The 20,936-nt window shown below is 34.2% G+C and overlaps 1 protein-coding gene across 2 annotated transcripts in view; it reads right to left on the minus strand.

Moving 5' to 3' along the window:
* Positions 1 to 2,240: 2,240 nt before the first annotated feature.
* The window catches only part of LOC116339099 (MOXD1 homolog 2), a 191,555-nt gene continuing 172,859 nt past the window's right edge, over positions 2,241 to 20,936 (minus strand). For both annotated transcript variants that reach the window (XM_031764762.1, XM_031764763.1), the window contains 5 exons: positions 18,052 to 18,221; positions 15,468 to 15,766; positions 14,666 to 14,834; positions 6,518 to 6,617; positions 2,241 to 5,860 (listed from right to left, as the gene is read on the minus strand). In XM_031764762.1, coding sequence (XP_031620622.1) covers positions 5,697 to 5,860; positions 6,518 to 6,617; positions 14,666 to 14,834; positions 15,468 to 15,766; positions 18,052 to 18,221 — 902 coding nt within the window. In that variant the 3' untranslated portion in view covers positions 2,241 to 5,696. The remainder of the gene's footprint in view (positions 5,861 to 6,517; positions 6,618 to 14,665; positions 14,835 to 15,467; positions 15,767 to 18,051; positions 18,222 to 20,936) is intronic.

Raw genomic sequence — 20,936 nt, forward strand, 5'->3', positions numbered from 1 at the left:
ACGGGGAAATATAGCTATCTTCACAGATAGTTTGGGAGCCATAACTGGTCTTAAGAATATTAAGATGCAAAATGGCTTGGCTATGAACTGTTACGAGGCACTCCAGCGCATTTCTGAAACGAACAACCTTAGGGTGGTTTGGATCAAATCTCATACTGGTATTCGGGGGCATGACCTGGCAGACGGGGCGGCAAAATTGGCTGCACACGATGCAATAGAGGGTCCAGAACCATACATACCAATTGAATATTCACGAGTCAAGAACCGATTAGCTACTTGGCTCAGCAACAGATCCCGCCTAAATTGGCAGGGTACGTTCTCATGTGAGCAAACGAAACACTTCGTTCAATTCACATGTTCAAAACTCACGGTGGAATTAGCCAAATTACCCAAGGAAGACCTCCGGATGGTAATTGGTTTACTTACCGGGCACGCCAGGGTCAATTCTCATATGAGAAATCTAAATCTCAGAGACGACCCGGACTGTAGACTGTGTGGTGGAGAAGGGGAAACCACTGCCCACCTCATAGATAGATGTCCAATGTTGGATACCATACGGGCTGACTTCACGGGCTGGAGATCCTATCCTTTGATTCATGCACCGAGTGTATTCAAATTGGTAACATTTTTCAAACGGGCATGCGATGACAATCCATGCCTTAGAAACATTTTTGGATAAAAGACTATTCTAGTGTATTCAATACACACACGGGCGTCTTGCAATAAGTTATGAAACTTGAGCAACGAGAAACTATATTAAAATTTTACTGTTTAAATAGGACACTCCCCGTTTTAATCCAATAATCCAAATAAAAAAAAAAATGGAATATTACATAATAAGCCTCCTAGAATTTTCTTTTACATCCAATTGTTCTGGCTTGGTTCAGAGCGCAATTTGTTATTGTTAAAATGCTTATTCTCAGTATCAAAATTTTGAGTGAGCTTTCAATTTTCGGAGAATTTTTGAATTAGAACTTGGGAGCTGGGAATGCATTTCGCTATCGAGTCATTTTCCAATTTCAAAACTTTATTGGATTATAGCAGCAAAGCATATCAAAGCGACGTTTTTTTCATACAAATTGCAATACCAAATCTAATATTTATGTTGAGATTTTTAGTGTTGTTTAAAATGTGTGCGAAGAAGTGTGTTTGCGCATAAGTTTATTGCGAGTCAGAGTTTTTACGCACAATATGAATACTTGTTGCGATACATATGAAAAATTTGGTGCGTTGGTATTACATTCTTGTGCGTACAACCAAAAGCTTCGAATCTTAGACGTTTGAATATGAGAACGGTGAACTCTTGGTGTATTTTATGGCATACGTTGGCGCAATACACTTTAGTGAAAAAACTATTAAACATAGTGTACTAGCCCCTGATTGGATCGAGTTCGAGCACATTGTTCTCATGTTCTGTTGGGTTCGTACCCCAAAATTTTCCCGATTGATTCCAGAAGGTCAGCCAAACCTTTCCAAAAATTTATAACAATTCAAAGTTTTTTTTATCGGATTCTGATGGCTGATCTTATTATCTGGTTCATGGAAGCAACAATGGACTAGATTTTTTTTCTTCTTTCATTTTTTTCTAGTTTTATATATAAAACAATGGTAGTAAATAACAGTCACATTATATTGACAGTTCATGACTATATTGGACATAATGGCGGTCTACTAGACACGGATATGGAACAGAGATTCCATCAGATTAGCAGTCGCTAGCGTAAATTCTGATGAACCATAATCGATGTCAGTGAAGGTAAAGTCATAATTCATCCAGAATTCAGTAGAGAGTCTTCTTTGTATTCAACATAGAAATGCTTTAAAATTCGGTGTTGGGATTGGTAAAATAGATAATTTTTCCCTTTAACTCCTAGTAGAGCATAGGGCCTTCAGATGAGAATATATAGTAAAATATTAATAAATAGATATGATTGATGAAAATAACAAAGCAAAATTCAGTGAAAAATTACCGTTTAGAGGTATTCGGAATCTGAGGGATACAAACTCTAGTACAAACCTCCTGAAGTTATGTGCAAAAATAAATATGAAGAATTGTTTCATCTGTGTCCTTTTTACAAAAAGCAAAAGAAAATTCTTCAATTGGTTTCATATTCGAAAAATTCAATCGAAGTTACCGCAAAATTCTATCAATTTCCAAATCGTTTCTATCACCTCTATAAAAGCTAGAATTGGAGCATCTTAAGTAAAGTGGAAAGAAAATAAAGAAAATGCGACAGTAATTTCTCTAGATCAATAGATACTTTTATTTTTAGTCTTATCCACAAGTCTTGCGTGATCTACGAACGGGCAGTGTTGTTTATTGTTGTTTAAATTTACTCTGTCTGTTTTCTGTATTTCAAATTGCGGTTGCTGTGGGTGTATTCATTATTTTATCCTTGCTAAAATTAGATTAAATAGAATGCATAATGCTCTTTAAATGTATCTACCACTCTCTCTCTCTCTCCCTCTGTCTCTGCCTGTTCTCTTGTGGATTATTCTTACATGCAAATATTTTCTAATTACAATGCTACAATAGTTTTCACATTTAAAATCAACTATATCAATTTGTTTGTTTGTTTGCTTTGTTACTTCTTCTGTTGTTTGTTTTCCTTTAATCAAAAAAAAATGTATGTTAGTATATTACTTTTGGATGTATAAATGTATACGTATTGCTTTTCATTATTTATCATTCATTATTTATTATTATTACTTTCAGTGCGTTTTCGTCGACTTTTTACGTTTTTTTTTTTTATAATCAATCAAGCGTCAAAAGATGTGACCGCTGCATTTTAAACTCGGGCTACACAACCGATGTGTTAGATCGGTTACTTGATTTGTTTCATTTCATTCACAATATTCTTTGGCTTACTCTGGATAAAGCTTACTTAAATGTAATATATGTTACTTTCATGTATCTTAAATCATCGTTCTGTATCTTTTTTTTAAATTAAGAATTACTATAGATTACATGTGATATTTTACATATGTCTTAGATTCAACTTTTCCAATTCCACATAAAACATGTTTTGTTTTTACAGATTTTCCGGCATAGTTTTTTTTTGTTTTCGTTTTCTAGTCATTTTCATATTTTAAATATAAAAAGTAACACTTGAAAAAGAGATGAAAAAAACATTGTCATCGCTTTTCGTTTGGCTTCATTTATCCTTTGTTTATCCCATTGCTTCATCTTATGGCTAGATAGATGGGTATGGTTATTATATTATTAAATTAAGCAAAATGAGCTCAATATTCTGGTCTCAGCTAAAACTCACTTAAAATACATCTTTTTCACTTGTTATTACTTGTTTTCGTATTATTTTCTTATTCTTCTTTTCTCAGCATTTATTTGCCAATATAAATTTTCAATAGTTTTTCCAAACACCAATGTCGATCGTGCTGGTTGAATAAATTAGTTGAATAAATTAAATTATGATGTCTACGATACTTTTCTACATTTTCATTTTTGTTCATCATGAATTCCATTTATTTTCGGAAAATTCAAAAGTGTATATTAAAGTTCATGTTGTGTGTGTGAAATACAATATTTAGCCATACACAAGCGTAAACTATGTAAGCTACGTCACATTTCAAATTGGACAAGATTTTTTTGCATCTGCTTTGTTGTGTATATTCTTAATATTCTGATAATATATATTTTTTGTTTCAATTTCAAATGACTTTGAATTTTCTTGCGAAAAGACATACATATAGACATTTATGATTTCATCATCTATTTTCAAACGTTTTCATTTCAGTTTGTTAATCATCATTCTTTTACGGTTTTGTCCAGTGAGACTATATAATATTTCGAGAAATGCACTCCCGAAATTTAAACTACGAAAGTATACGACACTTATCCAGAATGATTTTCATTAAAACGTATTGATACTCCGTTCTTGTTCTTTCTTTGAGTTTTTTCGTATAATAAGTCTGAATTTTAATGTCCGAAATATATGATTAAAAAAATTGTGTTTTATTTGCTTTTTTTTCTTGTTCGTTTACGAAAACTAAAATGTAACCGAAAAAACACACAGGTTTCACTTAACCATCAAAAACAAAATTTCCCAAATGCCAGTTCGATTTGAATAGCAAAAGTTCACTTTACTTTAACTGAAAACAAAATTTCCAATCTTTTGTCGATTTGTACAACATCGCGCGCAAAATAAAATAGGGAAATTGAAACCTGACAACAAAGCGTATGTGTGTGTGTATGTGTAAGTTAGTCGCAAATTCGGACGAGCAAATATGAATTTTGGGCCTGATATCAAAGCTGATTAAAGTGTGTTTTATTCATTTCTCTTTTATTCATTTGTACGTAGAGAGCAAAGAAACCATTGTTTTTTATTAAAGTGATTATAGTCGAGTAACGATACAGCAGGAACTCAAATTATTATGGAAAATGCCATTATGTTTGCCGATCACACAATTCTTCATCGATGGACCTAGCGTGTGATCGAGACTTGCATAGCTTCTGTTTTTCTATGCATTTCACGTGATGGTGGCATGACTGTGATGAAGAAGAAATTAAATTGGATTTATATACATTCATTTAAAATATACATAGTGTAACGGGTAGTATGTGTTATGTTTTTGGTTCACAATTTTTTTTAATGCTCATATTTTATTTATTTGTTTTGTTTTTTTTTTCACTTTGCCAACGTTTTTGAAATTGGTTAAGGCACTCGTAAACAAATCAAATTGCATTGCACCAAACAATCTGTGATCATTAATTGACTATCGTTTGTTTTATACGATGCAAAATAATTTGTTCAATCCATCCATTAAATAACCCAGTTCCATTGAAGTAAAACCATTAAATACATTCAGTCTACCAATGCAATCAGTTTTGGATGTGGCAGAAAAACGATTTGAAATATTATATGTATTATGTAGCGATCTCGATTTGATGGTTTCATTGCGAAATTTTCCATTTTAAGAAATGGTATTGCAGTTGATGGTATTCTAAGTCGGAAAAGGAAAAACCATTGGAAATTGGAGTTGGAGTTGGAATAGGATTTTGGTTCGAAAGTTGAAAAGCAAATATGTGAAAAGAAATGGACAATCTGAAAATGTACACTAGAAGCGTTCACTTGCGCGATGTCATATTCTTAGTTATTCATTTATCGTTTTAAAAACGGATAACTTTCCCGATCTTGTTTCAAGGTTTTCTTTAATCTTACTAGTCATTTTTTCTTCTTATTTTCCCAAAAGAACTATGATCGTCAATTTTTCACTGAAATTGATGCTGTCATTACATTGTTATTCAAAGAAATGTACAACTTATTTCTATTTTTTTTTTTTTTTTCATTTTTCATGTGTTGTTTCAAATGACAAATAAAATCACAATCAAAATTATCGTACCAATTGTTGTACACTGGCATCATATAACTACACATAATGTATATAGTAAACTGCTAATGCTTTTTCACTTAGTTTTTTTTTTGTTTGAATCTACTCTAATTACGTAAACAGGATACCACCACGATAACGAACTGATTGTTGGATGTTTGATGTTTTGCTATAATGCATGTCGATTGGTTATACTACGTAGTATTTGGTTATCTTCATTTTTTTTTTAAATGGTTGAACCTAACTGAAAAGTTCCGGTTGTTTCATTTAACAATAATTCGATAGCTAATAAAGCAGATTCATTTGCAGTTGTTGTTGTTATCGGTGTCGGTATTGTAGTCATCTCATTAAGTAGCAAATGCCATGATCGACAGCGCCAATATGAATAGCGCTAGATTCGTTAATGGTGTATTGATCGTTCGACTTCCACTTAAGCTCATCGATTCAGCTTCCGAATTACCTTCATTGGCGGCCACATAATTTTTCCGTGTATCAATCACATTTGTTATTTCTGTACGATTTGCGTGTGTACATGTGATTTGTTGGTGTATCGTGCGATGAGTGCGAATATATGCAAAAACAAAACAAACGAAAGAAGAAAAAAAAAACACATTTTAATAATTTTATTCCATCATTTTTGATGTTAGTGGCTATAATACAGACAAAGGCCATCAACGCATTCGACGATCATTGTATAGGTGATGCTGCTGATGATAGTGGTGGTAGTGGTGTTTGCTATCTGTTGCGGTTGTAGTTGTTGTTGTATGTTATGAATGGCTTGAGCAATATTAATGGCGGAACAATTTTTATTGATGGCGATTGTTTTGCTGTAGATTATGGTTTTGTATGATACCATACTACTGCATCATCCCATTTCTGCCAAATAAATGCTATCACAGCGTTCAATAAAATAATAAGAGCAGAAGCAACGAGATACGAGAGTTATGGGTTACTACCACCACCAGCAAATACTGTGTCGTTACACTGTTTTAGCAAATTGCAAATAGTTCACTCTGTTAACGAGTGTGTGTATGTACGTGTGAAACGAATATATATATATATATATATATTTTTGTTATAAACGTTCGAAAATCGATCGAATGGATGATGTAGCCCGTATAACAATAAACTTTTATTGATGTAAATGTTATTGTGTAATCAATTTTACCTCCAATTTTGTAATTATGTTGAAAATGAACGCAGGTGTCGGCTGGTTGCTGCCAATATTTCGTTAACGTCGGGCTGGAGCGTTCAATCGATTCGGTGCCCTGTAAGTAAACAACATAAATAGAAAAAAAATTATATGAGAAGACAAACAACAAATGAGATATGAACATAAAGTGTTCAAAGCAAATTAAAATAGGTGATGCGATGCTAAAGGATATTTGAAAAAAAGAATAATGTGCCAAGTTCATTAAACGACAATGAGAATAATAACAACAACAACAGATGATGATGATGACGAAAAGGGAGATGCTGGCTGGATAGCTAACGATATTTTCAGGTGCATAGACTTTTTTTGGAAACGATTCGTGTTTTTTACGCAATGAATCAAAGAATGGAACAAAATGAGAGAAAAAAAATCTTCGGTGATATCGCGTGCAGAAGCGAGGAAAGAGGAAGTTATATATCAATTGCAAACAAATACCAGATAAGAACAACCATTATTGCAAGTGGAACAAATCGAACAAATCGAACAAACCCAATTGCCGTTTTCGAGCCAATTCAACATTTATTACAACTTTTGTTTTGTCCATTTTGTTTTGGCGTTGCAAATTAACAGCAGTTCATTCGAGACGACTTTTATTTTGTTCCAAGAACAACCGTCCATTTTTACCATCCATCTCTCTTTCTCACTTTTGTCTCGAATTTACTACTCGTATGTACGTTTTTCTTTCATTTGTTGTATTCATGCAACTCATAGTTATGGTCTATTCTCTATCGCCATCCAGATAGAGGTTTGGTTGTGCGAATAAAATTGTATAAAACAACAAATGGAACGGTAGAATGTGTTCCAGTATTTCAGCTTCCAGATTTCGAATGGTGCACAGAGAAAGAGAGTGAGAAAAAGCAATGGTAAATCTTTTTCAGAAGAAAACGACGTCGAAATGATATATGTAACTGATTCTTTTCATGCCATTCTGTTTTTTTGAATCGTTCGCGCGTCCATTGCAAACTTCTTTGCACATGAAATATGCGTGGTGTAACATGTACCAGCAAAAATGGTTCTTATTTGCTCGTGAAGACGAACAAACAACACAAATACAATAAATATATCGAAAAAATATAACTTTGAGTTCAGAAGTCTATTTAAAAATGCTTTGACACAGAAAAATGGTACAAAAATTTGTTTCACACACTCACAACTGTTCCGTGTTCGGAAAAACTATCGCTTTTCTACCACCTAAATGTTAACTATCCAACAAAGAAGCCAGTTTGTTCACTATTTTGAATAACATAGCATAAATTCATCGTGATAAATGCAAAACGAAACAATACAACACAATACAATATCACTTATAAACGGGCAAATCCAAGCGAATACGATAGGGAGAGCAAAAAAAACTCGCTTACTCTCGATTTCTCACTCTCTCTCTCTTTCTCATACATAAAACCCAAATCGAACTACATACACATCCAAACAGAAAACAGAGACACAAGCAGAAAACAGAGAAACAAACATCGTTTGGCCACCATCCACACCCCCTGCTCACATAATATAAACTCGCTTTTGTACACTCAAATATAGAGCGAGAGAGAGAGAGAGAGATAGAGAGAGAGAAGCAAACTAGATAAAATTTTACAGACCATAAAATCCCGTCGTAATAAATCAATGTCAATATTTATCAATATTAAATAGAATATTGTCTGTATCGGTGTTACTCTCTATATTGGGGCTTGCTTTGGGGATCGCTCACATTCATTCGCTCATTTATTCGCTGAATAGGTATGCCTCATTGTTCATTCAGTGGCCGAATATTCGTAGCGTCGTCGTTCGTATGCATTGTTGTTTGTTGCGCTCACCGGATATACTTTATGCTTTATGCGCTTTGGCCATGCATATTGCATGCGATGTTTTACTCTCAATTTCCAAGTGGCTTAAAAATAATGCTTAATACGACATTGCGATATCTATATTATTGCTACATATGCAATGTAACACAAATACTTTTTGAACTAACAAGTGTAAGTCGACGCCCGCTGTCTTCGTCTCTTTTTCTCTCTCTATCAAACACACAACCACCCACCAACCCACACGAATTGAACATTATCACAAATAATTGATGTTCGCTCATACGGATGACTTCAATTTAAATTGTCACGTGATGGAATAGATAAGCTTAAATATTCTTGGGGTAGAAAAAAAAAAACGATGAGAGTGCAAAAACTAAAAGCAGAAAAAATTCATAAAAATGATATCTATTTTCAATTACATGACACGTTCAAATATCATCTTCTTATTTTGACTGCTCTTCCAAGTGCAATAAAAATACAGAAATTCGGTTGGAAAACTTCTTTATAGTATCATGCAACAGTCATTCATTCATTCATAAGTCCATTATTATATTTCATCAGTACTTTGGAATTTTCGCAAAGTTTCTTTTTTTCTCCACATTTTTGTCAAGGCGTGAAAGAAAACTTTTATATATACATATATATATTCAAGTCAAAATGCCAGTTTATCATTTTTTCGGCAAAATATTTTCTTATAATTCACATTGATTTCACTGTATATGCTTTTTTTCCGTATTGGTTGGGCCATGTTTCTGTTATTTTCTTTCACTTTAGTTTTTGATATCGCGCATGCAACATTCATTGAACATTCATGATTCGAACGAATGACCACATGAAATATTCGATCGATGTTATACAGTGCAGGTCAAAAGTTTTAATACGCCTCCGTTGTATTTTCTACTTCCAAATATTCGTTTCAATTGGATTTTTGCCTCATTTCTTTAAATTTGTATGGAACGCTATGGAAGATGATATAATTATAAATAATAAAGCCTGAAAATAACATAACCTTTTCCCCCTACTGTACATTATCGATTTGAGACAGATAGGGAGCTGGCAGAACAGAAAGTGTAGACAGAGCAAAAAAGAAAGAGGACGAGAGAGGAGAAGAGAAAAAAGGGCGAGAAAACGATAAAGAACCAACAGCCGTTTCGCGAAAATGCGCTAAAAATCATCGAGAGAAAATGTTAGTATATATTCAAGAAAAGTTCTTCAGCTCAAGTACTCATGAATATCGAAGAACTACTATAAACTATACCTCCCATAAGGAAAGGCAATAAAAAGCGGTGACACTTTTCAAAGTTCTCAGCCAAAGTTCACTAGACTGTTGCGCAAGGTTGTATAGCATGGGTAAGCATGAGCGACATGTAAATGCATTTTTAATAAATAAATTGGAAATCGTCAGTTGAGCACATTTCATTCAACACTCTTTATAATTTATTGTAAAATGAAATTATATTATTTATAGTGGGGCGATATAGACAATACTAACTGTAAACAAAAAAAAAAACGCACAAAAAATGGCAATCACAAAATGCCCGACCAAAATGTTACTATATATATTTGTTTTGATGGGTAATTTTTTGTTCGCTCCCCAATGAAAATAACAAAAAAAACTTGTATAGAAACACATTGATCGTGACTGTGTGCAGGTGGTAAAAATTACTCGACCAAGTACCAAAAGTGACAATATGTGTCCCTTTCTCTGCCACCTTTTTTTATTGTTGTTTTTGTATTTTTGTTGAGCACGTATTTCTAAATTCATTTTAATGGAATTACATAACGAGTTTTGTGACGGTTATAACAAACACGTGAAATAGGCTAGACAATTTTTCATTTACGCTAAGGTTTGAAACAGTTACGTTCTGTCCGATTCAATACGCATACACATTCTACGCTCAAAGACTAGTAACACTTTGGCACAATGGTATTTTTTTACTTTGGCTGTCACTTGCATTCTATACATATATTTGCTTGAAATATTTGTTCGCCTGTGTCTCTTCCACTTACTTTAGGTATACATATAGTCATCGATATACGCTGCGATGGCTGTGTAGTAGTAGAAAACGGTGATTGGTTTTTTTTTCATTCGAGAAAGAAAAATTGAGAGAAAACTCACGAATATGTCCCGCATAATATGCGAACATTTTTTTGGCCATTGATTATTATGAAAGCTTTCGTTTCTCATTTCATTTGCATATCACATTCTGACCAACAAAGAGTCACATATTGTATGAAAATTCCAGTCATTCGCTTCAAATGAATGGGGAGAAAAAAGCTTACAAAGTTCTCATATATCCGATAGCAGCATTAGTATTTTATTACATTCGTCAGCAGTTCAGCATACATAATAAATAAAAGTTAAAACACACGCAATATAGGCATAAAACCATACACACGCTCACGAAATATACACATCCCATCGGCGTTTCTAGTGTTACTGCTGCTGCTGCTGCTGCTGCTGCTGCTACTGATACTATTGTAAGAATCAAAATCAAACAAACGCATTTCCGATTCGATAAACAAATGGAAACAACACTACCTTTATTTCGCTCGATTTGATCCGCTTTGCCATATCAAGACGAAAATGATTACGACGACGAAAATCTCAATGCTCAAAACCAATATCACACAACTAACAACCAAAAAAATCTTTTACATACCGCACCAAACGAATAACAACAACAAAAAGTTTTTATCCCGACTTTGACACGTACGACGGCTTAACCCACAATCAACACATTCGCATCCGTTTGGTACAAGCACACACGCACACACACCAACGACCGTACACACATACCGATTTAAAAACTAAACACTTTTATCAATCGTTATCAACGTTATGTCTCGCTTGTATCGACTATTCCAATTTGAGGTGTATTTATTTTGGTCATCAGTAATTTGTCCACCTCCATCGATTAATTACAAACACGTTTGTATATTGACGCTCACACAAAACTAACCGACACAGTCACACACACACACACACACACACACACACAGTGAGAATGATGTGAGTAAAAATGACGCAAATCGAATGTGATTCGGAGGTAAAAATGCCAATTAATTTCCCAAAATGGGGCTAATAACAATGGAAACTCATCAATGTATAATTCAACAATACGACTCGGTCTACCAAAAGTCAATCGATATCACGCTTAGCTAAATTATTCAAATTCATATTAAATATTTAGTCAACAAGATTTTTTGGGGTTTCGAATTGAAGCACTGTCTCGACCAAAAATTGACTGAATTAAAGTCCGCATGATAGGATCCATCTATCACATTATATGTATATGTGGTTCAATTAAATGAGAGCGTTACGAGCAACATTTTAAAATTATTCGAACATAAACTCTTACTCCCTTTAATGGTCTGGCCAATGAAAAACCACAAATTAAATTCCACAAATGCACGCGATACTGTCATTTAAAAGTGGAGAGTTGCAAAGATAATTTTTCGAATTTAATTTCCTCTAAAATGAACTAAAAATGATCTCTTTTTACAGCACTTTCGCATGTATATCGTTTTATACATTCTATATTGAGCGTCCATACATGCTAATGGCCCAAGCTTAACCTTTCTACTGTCTATCTTTAATTGAATTGCATCGCAAAGATTTGCAATTGAAAAATAGGGTCGCTCGTTTGAATTGTCAATATCGAAATTGTCTTTATTTGAAAAATTCATTACATATTCATTTGAAGCAGCGGTTGACTAATTCTCATTCTATACACTGTGAAAATAAAATTTTGATAATTTTCCGGCGGCTTAACATCAAAACCCTATTGAAATATAACACGATTTAAAATTGTTTTGTTCGAATGATATTGAGAGATAGGAACGAACTGTGTCTCTGCATACATAAAAATGTGTCAGCCCTCGAAACGTTTTGATACTAAAAAATTACTAATGCATGCTTTCAATTAGCTCTGATGATACTTGTAGCATTTGGAAAAATGTGTTGTTTTTTTTTTTGTTTGACTTATAATTATATGTATCCTTTGTATTAATTTGTAATGTATAAAGGTTTAGATGCCGTTTGGTATTATCAAGACTACCAAAGCTGTAAATTAAAAAGCGAAAAATCTTAGACTCCAACGAAAAACCATTCACACACATATTTGTGTCAATGTATATACACACACCATGATGGATTTGGATTCAATTAATGAGCATGTATTTTCAAAAGTTTGCGAAACTAACAATTTGAGATTGAGTGGATTCGCTCGCTTGAATGGTGTGCGTCACCACTTTATCATCTTCTAAACTTATTTATTCTTCTCGGGACGTACATATCTGCGAATTACCATGTGACAAAACGCATTCACATTCTCATATATATATATATCAGCTTGCTTTGCCATTTTATATTTTTTTTTTTCTTCATAAAATGACTTTTTCATGGAAAACTTTTTCGATTCGTTTCCATTTGGTTCTTTCTTTGAATTTATTCTCTTTTTTCTCTTCTTTTTATCGTTATTTCTTGCAATGAACATTGTGAGCAAGAGAAAAACACAGCTTGTTCGTATTTTAGGAAAGGAATTCAAACCGTATAACAAACTGAACAGTAAATTCGCATAAACGTATTAAAGGGAAATCCATTTGATTAAAGTTTCTTTTGAATTTTCTGTTTCTTTTTTTTCTCTTACTTACCCACACATACATACATTCCCCCTCTCTTTCCTTCCCATTTTCTATTTCTAAGATTTACTTTTGAGTGTAACGCAGTATGTGTGTGTATGAGAGTGTTTATGTTTTCGAAAGTATTTATTAAAACGCCATCAAAATAGTATGTGAGTTTATGTGCTTAAGAAATATATTTGTTCAAAGGGTGGCATTGCGTCTCTTATAAAGGGCAGCGCAAGAAGAAAGGAAGAGGAGCGGTGAAAGCCAAAGGCTGCAAATTGACAACTCATTCCGATTACAAATGAAATGTCAACTGCAAGAAACCAATGTCCATTGCGGCAGTGTGAAATACCGTTTTAAATGAATGACAGAATGTATTTTGCTCGCTTCGTTTGTTGAATCATGAATCGTTCGTGTCGATTTTGTTGTCGTCGCCATTTGACTGGTTTCCGCGCTGAATGTGAAACGAAAGTAGGCGAGTGAGTCGGGCGAAATAGAAACGCCACCATCTAAAGTCATGCAAATTTCCAACTCTTCGACTCCTTCAACGTAAAATTAGGAGAAAAATCGGTAAATTTATACCATTGAACATGACCTCATGCTATAATAAAAAAAACAACAACAACTTACAATCCGAAATCAAGTCAGATTATACGAAGTAGTAGTGAAAATAATGCTTATTAGCCCATTCATTAAGTGAACGTCACACATATATTACGAGCGAGAAAAACAATCGCCAATGTATATTACACAATTTATTCCGATGTACACCACCACCATATAAACGGTATGTAATACAACATTTGTATGTACAATAATAATTTGATTTTCGACGATACGCAAACAAACAAAAACAAAGTGCGACTCACAAAATTTATTGTGAATGCGAGCGCATTATCGATGAGCATCTGGAAGCATGAAGTCTGGAGTACGTGCCCAAATTATGACTTGAAACTTGAAAATGGTTTCGGATTTATGGGAAAGCGAAATTCAAATCGCATGTCAACTATCGTTTGCGTTCATCGCGAACGAGAACCACTGAGTGAATGAATGAATGAGTTTGATGTCGCGCGAGCGCTCATTCTCTCTCTCTCTGTCTCGTTCAATGTGATTTCGATACATCAAAGAACCTGGTGAAGTGTAACAGTGCGCGATTACCATTATACATTCACACACAGCTGATGTAGATATTACCTTAATATTCTACCGAAACGTTAATGGATAATTGTTTTATATTTAGAATTGAAATTTTGTCGTTGGTGTTTGAGTAGGCGAATAGTACATATTTGATGTTGAACTGTGTTTTTTTTTTTTTTTGTGAGAATGTGCCATGTGCACGCGGTGTAATAAGTTGTACCTGAATAAAAGCAATTTCGAGTCCTCAAACTTGGTGAAGAAAAACTTTTACATTCACGAAATTAATCTTCGTCGGTTATTGCGTTATTTTACTCAGAAGCGTTCAACATTTTCATTTACATGGTTTACCATTCGTACAATGAACTGAATCTAACTTAGCGTACTTTGTAACTTACAATTTAACTGAACTGAATTAAAATTGGAGTGCAAAAAGAACCGCATAACAATAATGAAATATTGCAAATCGAATGGCGAATGGAAAATTACTTTTGTTCCAATTTAAATGAAGGATGAAAGAGAAAACGAATGTACTTACCGCTAACATATTATTTCTTGCATCCAAACAAATGGGCCGAAATGAACCGTTTCGCGTGACTCGTTGAAATACATCGAATTGACTTTGCCAATCATAGCTGGTGAGACGATTTTCCAATGACATGCCGGCCAATTCAGCTGGTTTCAAAATAAGCACCGGATTGGAGTCCCTGAAAATCAAAAATTGCAAGAAAACCATAATGCGAATAAGTATTTTATATAAATCATATTGAAATGGAATTGCAATTACATAGCAAAATGCGCATATCAATGTGCAACGTGTGTACAATTAAATACAATTAAATAAACCGAATGCAGCCGCCGAATGGATACGGCAACAAATAAATAAAGTTTTCAGCGAAAATAGTTCGATTGAACAAATGTATGTATTTTTAGTCAGATTATCGCACCACACACACACAAACACACATGACCATCATTGAATTTGACGGTGAAACAGAAGATGGTAAATGCCATTCGCACGAACGGACGATGATTCGTATGTATTTGGCTTAAATGCGTTCACTCTCCCATGTTTGTATACACGTTTCTTCACACGTTGATGTGCCCGCAAGCTCAAAATTAAATTGAGGCTATTTATTGCTCTGTATCGTTGTGCTCGGTTGTATGCCATTGTGTACTCTCACTTCTGTTTTCATGCTGGACATGCATTATACCATATGATGTGTTCTACATGTACAGAACTTGGATCTTTTGTCAATGTGCGCGCTTTAAATGCTTTCAAATGAAAGTACATTGGCCAAACTAAGCTAGACGAAAACATTAAAAACAAAATCACTTACATGGCCAGTTCACTAATTCCTAGCGAATGCAAAACCGTCGGCAGACTCGGTAACGAATGACACGTAGTTAATTTGTGCTGTTTTGGATAATAAACAGCAAATGCTTTGCAACTTTCCTCTCGTGTGGTCAAACCGCCTAATGTAATTGCCGTCCGCTGCGAACTGTTATACGTACATTCAGCAATTAAACGATCACCCGGGTTCACACGCACCGGTGGTGACAATCGCCGGTATTCAGAATAGCCCGCGTGCACATTTCGATCGATTACGATTGGCAACAATTCTTCGCGTTTCCGAATCTAAATATAAAGAAGAAGAAGAAGAAGAAGAAGAAAAAAGTTAATGAATTTTAGTGGTGTACAAAATGATAAAAATACAATCTGGAATAAAAAAAAGACTTCTTTTAAATCGAATATCAACGTTTGGTCTTTTAATCTTTGACTCAAACAATCGAAATGAATTCAATCGCCCACAAAACTGTGCGTCGTAGAACATTTCATCAAAATGGATGGAAAAATGCCAAATACGAAATTGCTTCACTCAAAATCCATGATTCAGAACGAGGACAAGACCGTAACACATATGTGTCTATATAGAGATATTTCCGAATTCCTATCAATGCATTACCGAATTGTGTCTTAGTGTCTACGTGTACAGTTTATGTATATACACATACACAACTCGGAAAAAGATTAACATTAAGTAAAAATCTTTAGAAAATTGATTACACAATGTATTATGCTACGAATTCCTCCCCGAAGAGTTGTTTGGCAATTGTGGATTTTATTTCTAGTGAATTTTCTTTCACTTTCATCCTCGCATTTTTTCCTTTTTGTGCTTACGCACGAACGGTACGGGCTTCGCTTTTACGTCTACTTGACTATCGACTTGTCATGACTTTTTGGCTACCCAATGTTATACTCGTTAGCTTTGTGCTTCTTCGGATTAATTGAAGCGTCTTGTGGTCTTCATCTTGAAATGATTACAAATAGCACTATTTTTCCTCGTAGCGATGAATCGCAAAAATTAGCAACACCACAGAGCAAAAAGAATGCGAAAGCAAAAAGGCCACATCAAAGAATTACACAAGACTCCTTCACATTTACATCCACAGAGACAAGCTATATATATAGGTATAAATAAAATTAAATGAAATTGGAGAGAAAAAAAAAAACAAATTAATCTGGAGACTTGATTGCGCACCAGTTGGAATAATTCAGCCGGGTTACTTAAGGTTCACGAATGTGTGTAATTCTTCTAGTGCAATACTAGAAAACGTTTGGAAAAAAATCTTGAATTAAAGCATCATTCGGACCATTTAAATTCCTAATGAGATAATAATTCTACCATGAAATATGAGAGTGTAAGTTTCGAAAAGGTTTGTTCCTTCAAAATGAAATATCTATGTTTTATTTATTCAAAAATTGTAAATCATAATTTATCCACGGGTACCCCGTGTTGCTTTTATTTGATTTGATTTTATGAATTTGTTATTTTTTTTTGTGACCCGTTCAAGTTTTGTAACTACTATGCAGAGTTGAGATTTTACTGTATGTTCATCGTATCAAATAATCAAATGTGACACATTGGCAACAATAATAATAATAATAATTGACTTGAGGTAAAGCTTTTCACATAATATTTTACTTTAACTTGCCTAGACAAGTTTAATATCGGGCTGAATGACTTGAATTTGTTGCAGACCATTTAAATAGATTGACTGTTGTTATTGCTCTGTCGTTTTCTCCCTTATCTAATTTTCGATCGCATCACAATTCATCATATTTATTCGACAATACCCTTTAGCTATTACCGCTCAATAAGTTCCAGTACGGTGCATGCAATTGTGCTTATTCCCTTCGGTTATTCTGACATATTACACGGTATGTCTACAAATGGAATCACACACACACACAAAGACGACGAATTGAACTGCTGCTATTCCAACTTTTATTACATATTTTGGCATCTAATTGACCCTCTCTGATTGTCGAACGTTTAGTTTTGTCCTTTTTTCTCTGTCGGAAAGAGCAAATGCCTGTTCGAAGAACACGTAGCAATGGCATGAGAAGGGATCAGGGAAGAAAAGCAATGTGACTTTCAAACATTGGCCATATCATTGAATTGAATACAATGAAATCCAGGTTTTCAAATGTACACTACACAACAACAACAGCCATACATTATGCAAGTGTACGCTGTTTACTATTCACTTCGCGTTTTTCGTGCATACTGATATTGCAACCGAATGGAAAATAAAATAACCCAAATAAAACGGATAGTAAAACATAAAGTCATGCAATGAAGTTTAAAGCTTTAAGAGTATCCCCAGCGAATCTTCGTGTACTACAACGACGACCACGACGACGACGATGTGCCGAACATTCGATTCATTGATTGTCGAAAACGTTTGCTATTACCCTTGCGAGCATTGGCGTTATAACCAATGCGCGAACAGTCCGAAATTCGCTGGATTTTATTAAAGAGCAATCAAACAAACAAAAAAAAAATAACATCAAAGCGTATTTGCGGTCCACAAAACAAAATAAAATGAATGAAGCCGAATTGTGCAGCGCATACGTACCTGTCGCAATTTCACTTCTTTTCCAATATTGTGGGTTTGCATTATCACAGCAAATATTGATATACCCTGCGGCGGAAAGCTTTTCTTCGTACAATCATCCGTACAATGCCCCTCCGATATTACTTTTTGTTGAAGCGGTGGAATTATATGACGCCAGCTTGGATCCATTCCTATTGTATTCCAAGGGGTTATTTTTTTAATGCGATTTTTTTTGGTACAATTTTATGTTTTGAAAGAAACATTCATCATTGGTTTGCGATATTGCACAGAAGACCCATCCATCGATTGCATGATTGTTGCAGCGGCAAACATATGAAAAGAGAGAGAAATAGAAAAAGTTTCCATTAGAAAACGAGATAGAAAAAAATATAGTATATATATAATCGGCCACGCTATCACTACTACTATCGAAATTGCAAACAATAATAGATGCTAAAATTACACGGTCTCAATACTCGACGGATCTACTTTTGGTATAATATTCATTCTAATGGCTATGGCATATAGGCGAATCATATAAAAAGCCGTACACTGTTTAACTGACCTCAAAAAAGGTTTCGTGCAAAAGAATCGGAAATTGAATTTAACAGTTTGGTTCGTGAAAGCGAGATGAGAAAACCACTTCACACCGATACACAACACGTTCGGAAACAAGAAAACGAATTTAATCTCAATTGGATTGTTGTTTTGCTTATTCATTTATTGCCAGTCTTTGATCATGTGCAGAGTCTCTCGTTCTTTCGATTTATTTGTGTGTATGTGTGTGTGTGTGTGCGTATCAAAGTATTTCATCCGACATTTTACGACAACCATTTATACATCTCTTTACTACATCAATTTGCTTAGTCACATTTATACCCTTAGTATTGTGGTATCATTGTAATATTATTTTCTTGTTAATATGACTTCATTGTATTTTTGTGTATGGGGTTGAGAACTCTTTCTCTCTCTCTCTCTCTCTCCTTTTTGTGAAAACTTCTGTATTCATTCATTCCGTGTTGATTTTTGTTATTCCAACAGATGTTCCCAGAAGATGGAAAAATCAACATATTTTCCACATCTTTTCCCCTTTTTTTTATTTTATTTTATTTAAAATTTCATGTTTTTGTAAGCAATTATTAAAATGTTACATATGCTGTGATGCTCTATTAATCGGCTTTGTTTCAATGGACTATACCATTTCCCATGTTGAATATTAAAATGTTTTGAATTTCCAGCTAGCAAATGAGAGAGATAGAGGGTTGCCAAGTGAAAAGTTGTTAATAACATATAGTTTTTCTTTTTCGGGAGCATAACTTTTTTGATTACGAATTTTCCCTTGATATGCAATCGCAAAAATCTTTCGTTTGCATAGTTAGATTTTCTTAATTCGATCTTAAGCGTTCCGAAATACGTGCAATTTTATCTTTATGGTTTTGGCACTATCATTTTATGAAACAAATGAAAATCCACATGAAATTCCAAAGATTTCGCATATCAATGGTTGGTTGATAAAGAAGTCATTGTTTCGAACGTTTACGTATCTTAATCAAAATCTATTTGTTTATAGTTTGTCGTGAACGAAGCTTATCAAATAAATTTCTGGCACTTTCATTTCCACTTTTGTTTCACTGAGGTTTTGTCTTGGGGTATGGTTGCCAAGCAGTGGGCATTGATACTAAATTCTTAAATTCGATAGCGTTCAAATCTGAGCGAAAACACAAGATACAAAGCCATATGCATTTCATGTGAACCTTAAATCCATGTGAAGACTCAGAACTGTGGTACAAGCAAGTAGATAAGTAGTTTGGAATCGAATTTTCCAATTTTGGATGTTGCAAGTGAATCTAAAGTGTACGAAATTACACAGATGCATGTGCAGGACTATATGGATAATGAAGCAAACAAAGCACAGCAAAAAATAAAACTACACGAAGAAAAAAGTAGAATGGAACGGAAATAGACCCAAAGCAGGCTTATCTTTAGAGCATTTTGTATCTACAATTGTGGAAGCTCAAAGCACCAGAGACTATCGGAAAGTGAGCGAACAAGAACGAGACGACGAAAAATTCGTCGACATTGATATTGACATGGAGACGACGAGATGTGATGCATCGGGGAATTGAAATCGATATAAAGCCAATTTAAGTTTTATACTTTTACAGAATTTGTTGGTCCCATTTGTGAATTGTCGTTGTTTAACTATATTTACTGTGTACTGTAAACGCATTGAATGGTTGATTTGGTTGCCGTTGGATGCATTTTGTTTTTTTTTTGTGTGCATGGCACCACGAGCCAATACCATACAAAGACGTAGGTATAAATATAGATATCTATGGCACATAAAAATATGCGAAATATTAAGTGAGAGAAGAAAACATTGAAAACGTTTGGTTGGACATTTTCAATTCCATCTATAGAGATTATAATGAATTGAAAGCTCTCCAGTGAAATCGATACAATGGCTTCTTCTTTATTGAACATATTACATCAACCAAAATAAGCTTTATTGACGAAAGCATTAAATATTGCCGGATTCAACATTTCTATCCATTCTGTAGACCTCTCTCCGTATTTGTTATTTTACTCTGAACCAACCAAACCATCACTCACTTTTCTGAAAGAGAGATAGAGAAAAATACCGAAAACCACGACGATGTCAACGATATAATGGAAAATATGCTGGAAGACAATCCATATACAGGGTGGCGCATATAATAGGGCCACTCTTAGGGGGTGGGAATTTTGAAAAACCCTAAGCAAATCAAACAAATTTTCGTGTTTTTTTTTTTTTTTTGGAAGTCACTTTTTGAGGCGAAAATCCCTAGCAAATCGAAAGAATTTTCTCCGCGAAAAACCCCTTAGCAAATCGGAAAAAAATCTCTCGGAACCAAAAACCCTAGCAA

The sequence above is a fragment of the Contarinia nasturtii genome, unplaced genomic scaffold (genome assembly GCF_009176525.2).
Source record: "Contarinia nasturtii isolate CC-2019 unplaced genomic scaffold, AAFC_CNas_1.1 Cnas_scaffold_493, whole genome shotgun sequence".
NCBI classification, from domain to species: domain Eukaryota; kingdom Metazoa; phylum Arthropoda; class Insecta; order Diptera; family Cecidomyiidae; genus Contarinia; species Contarinia nasturtii.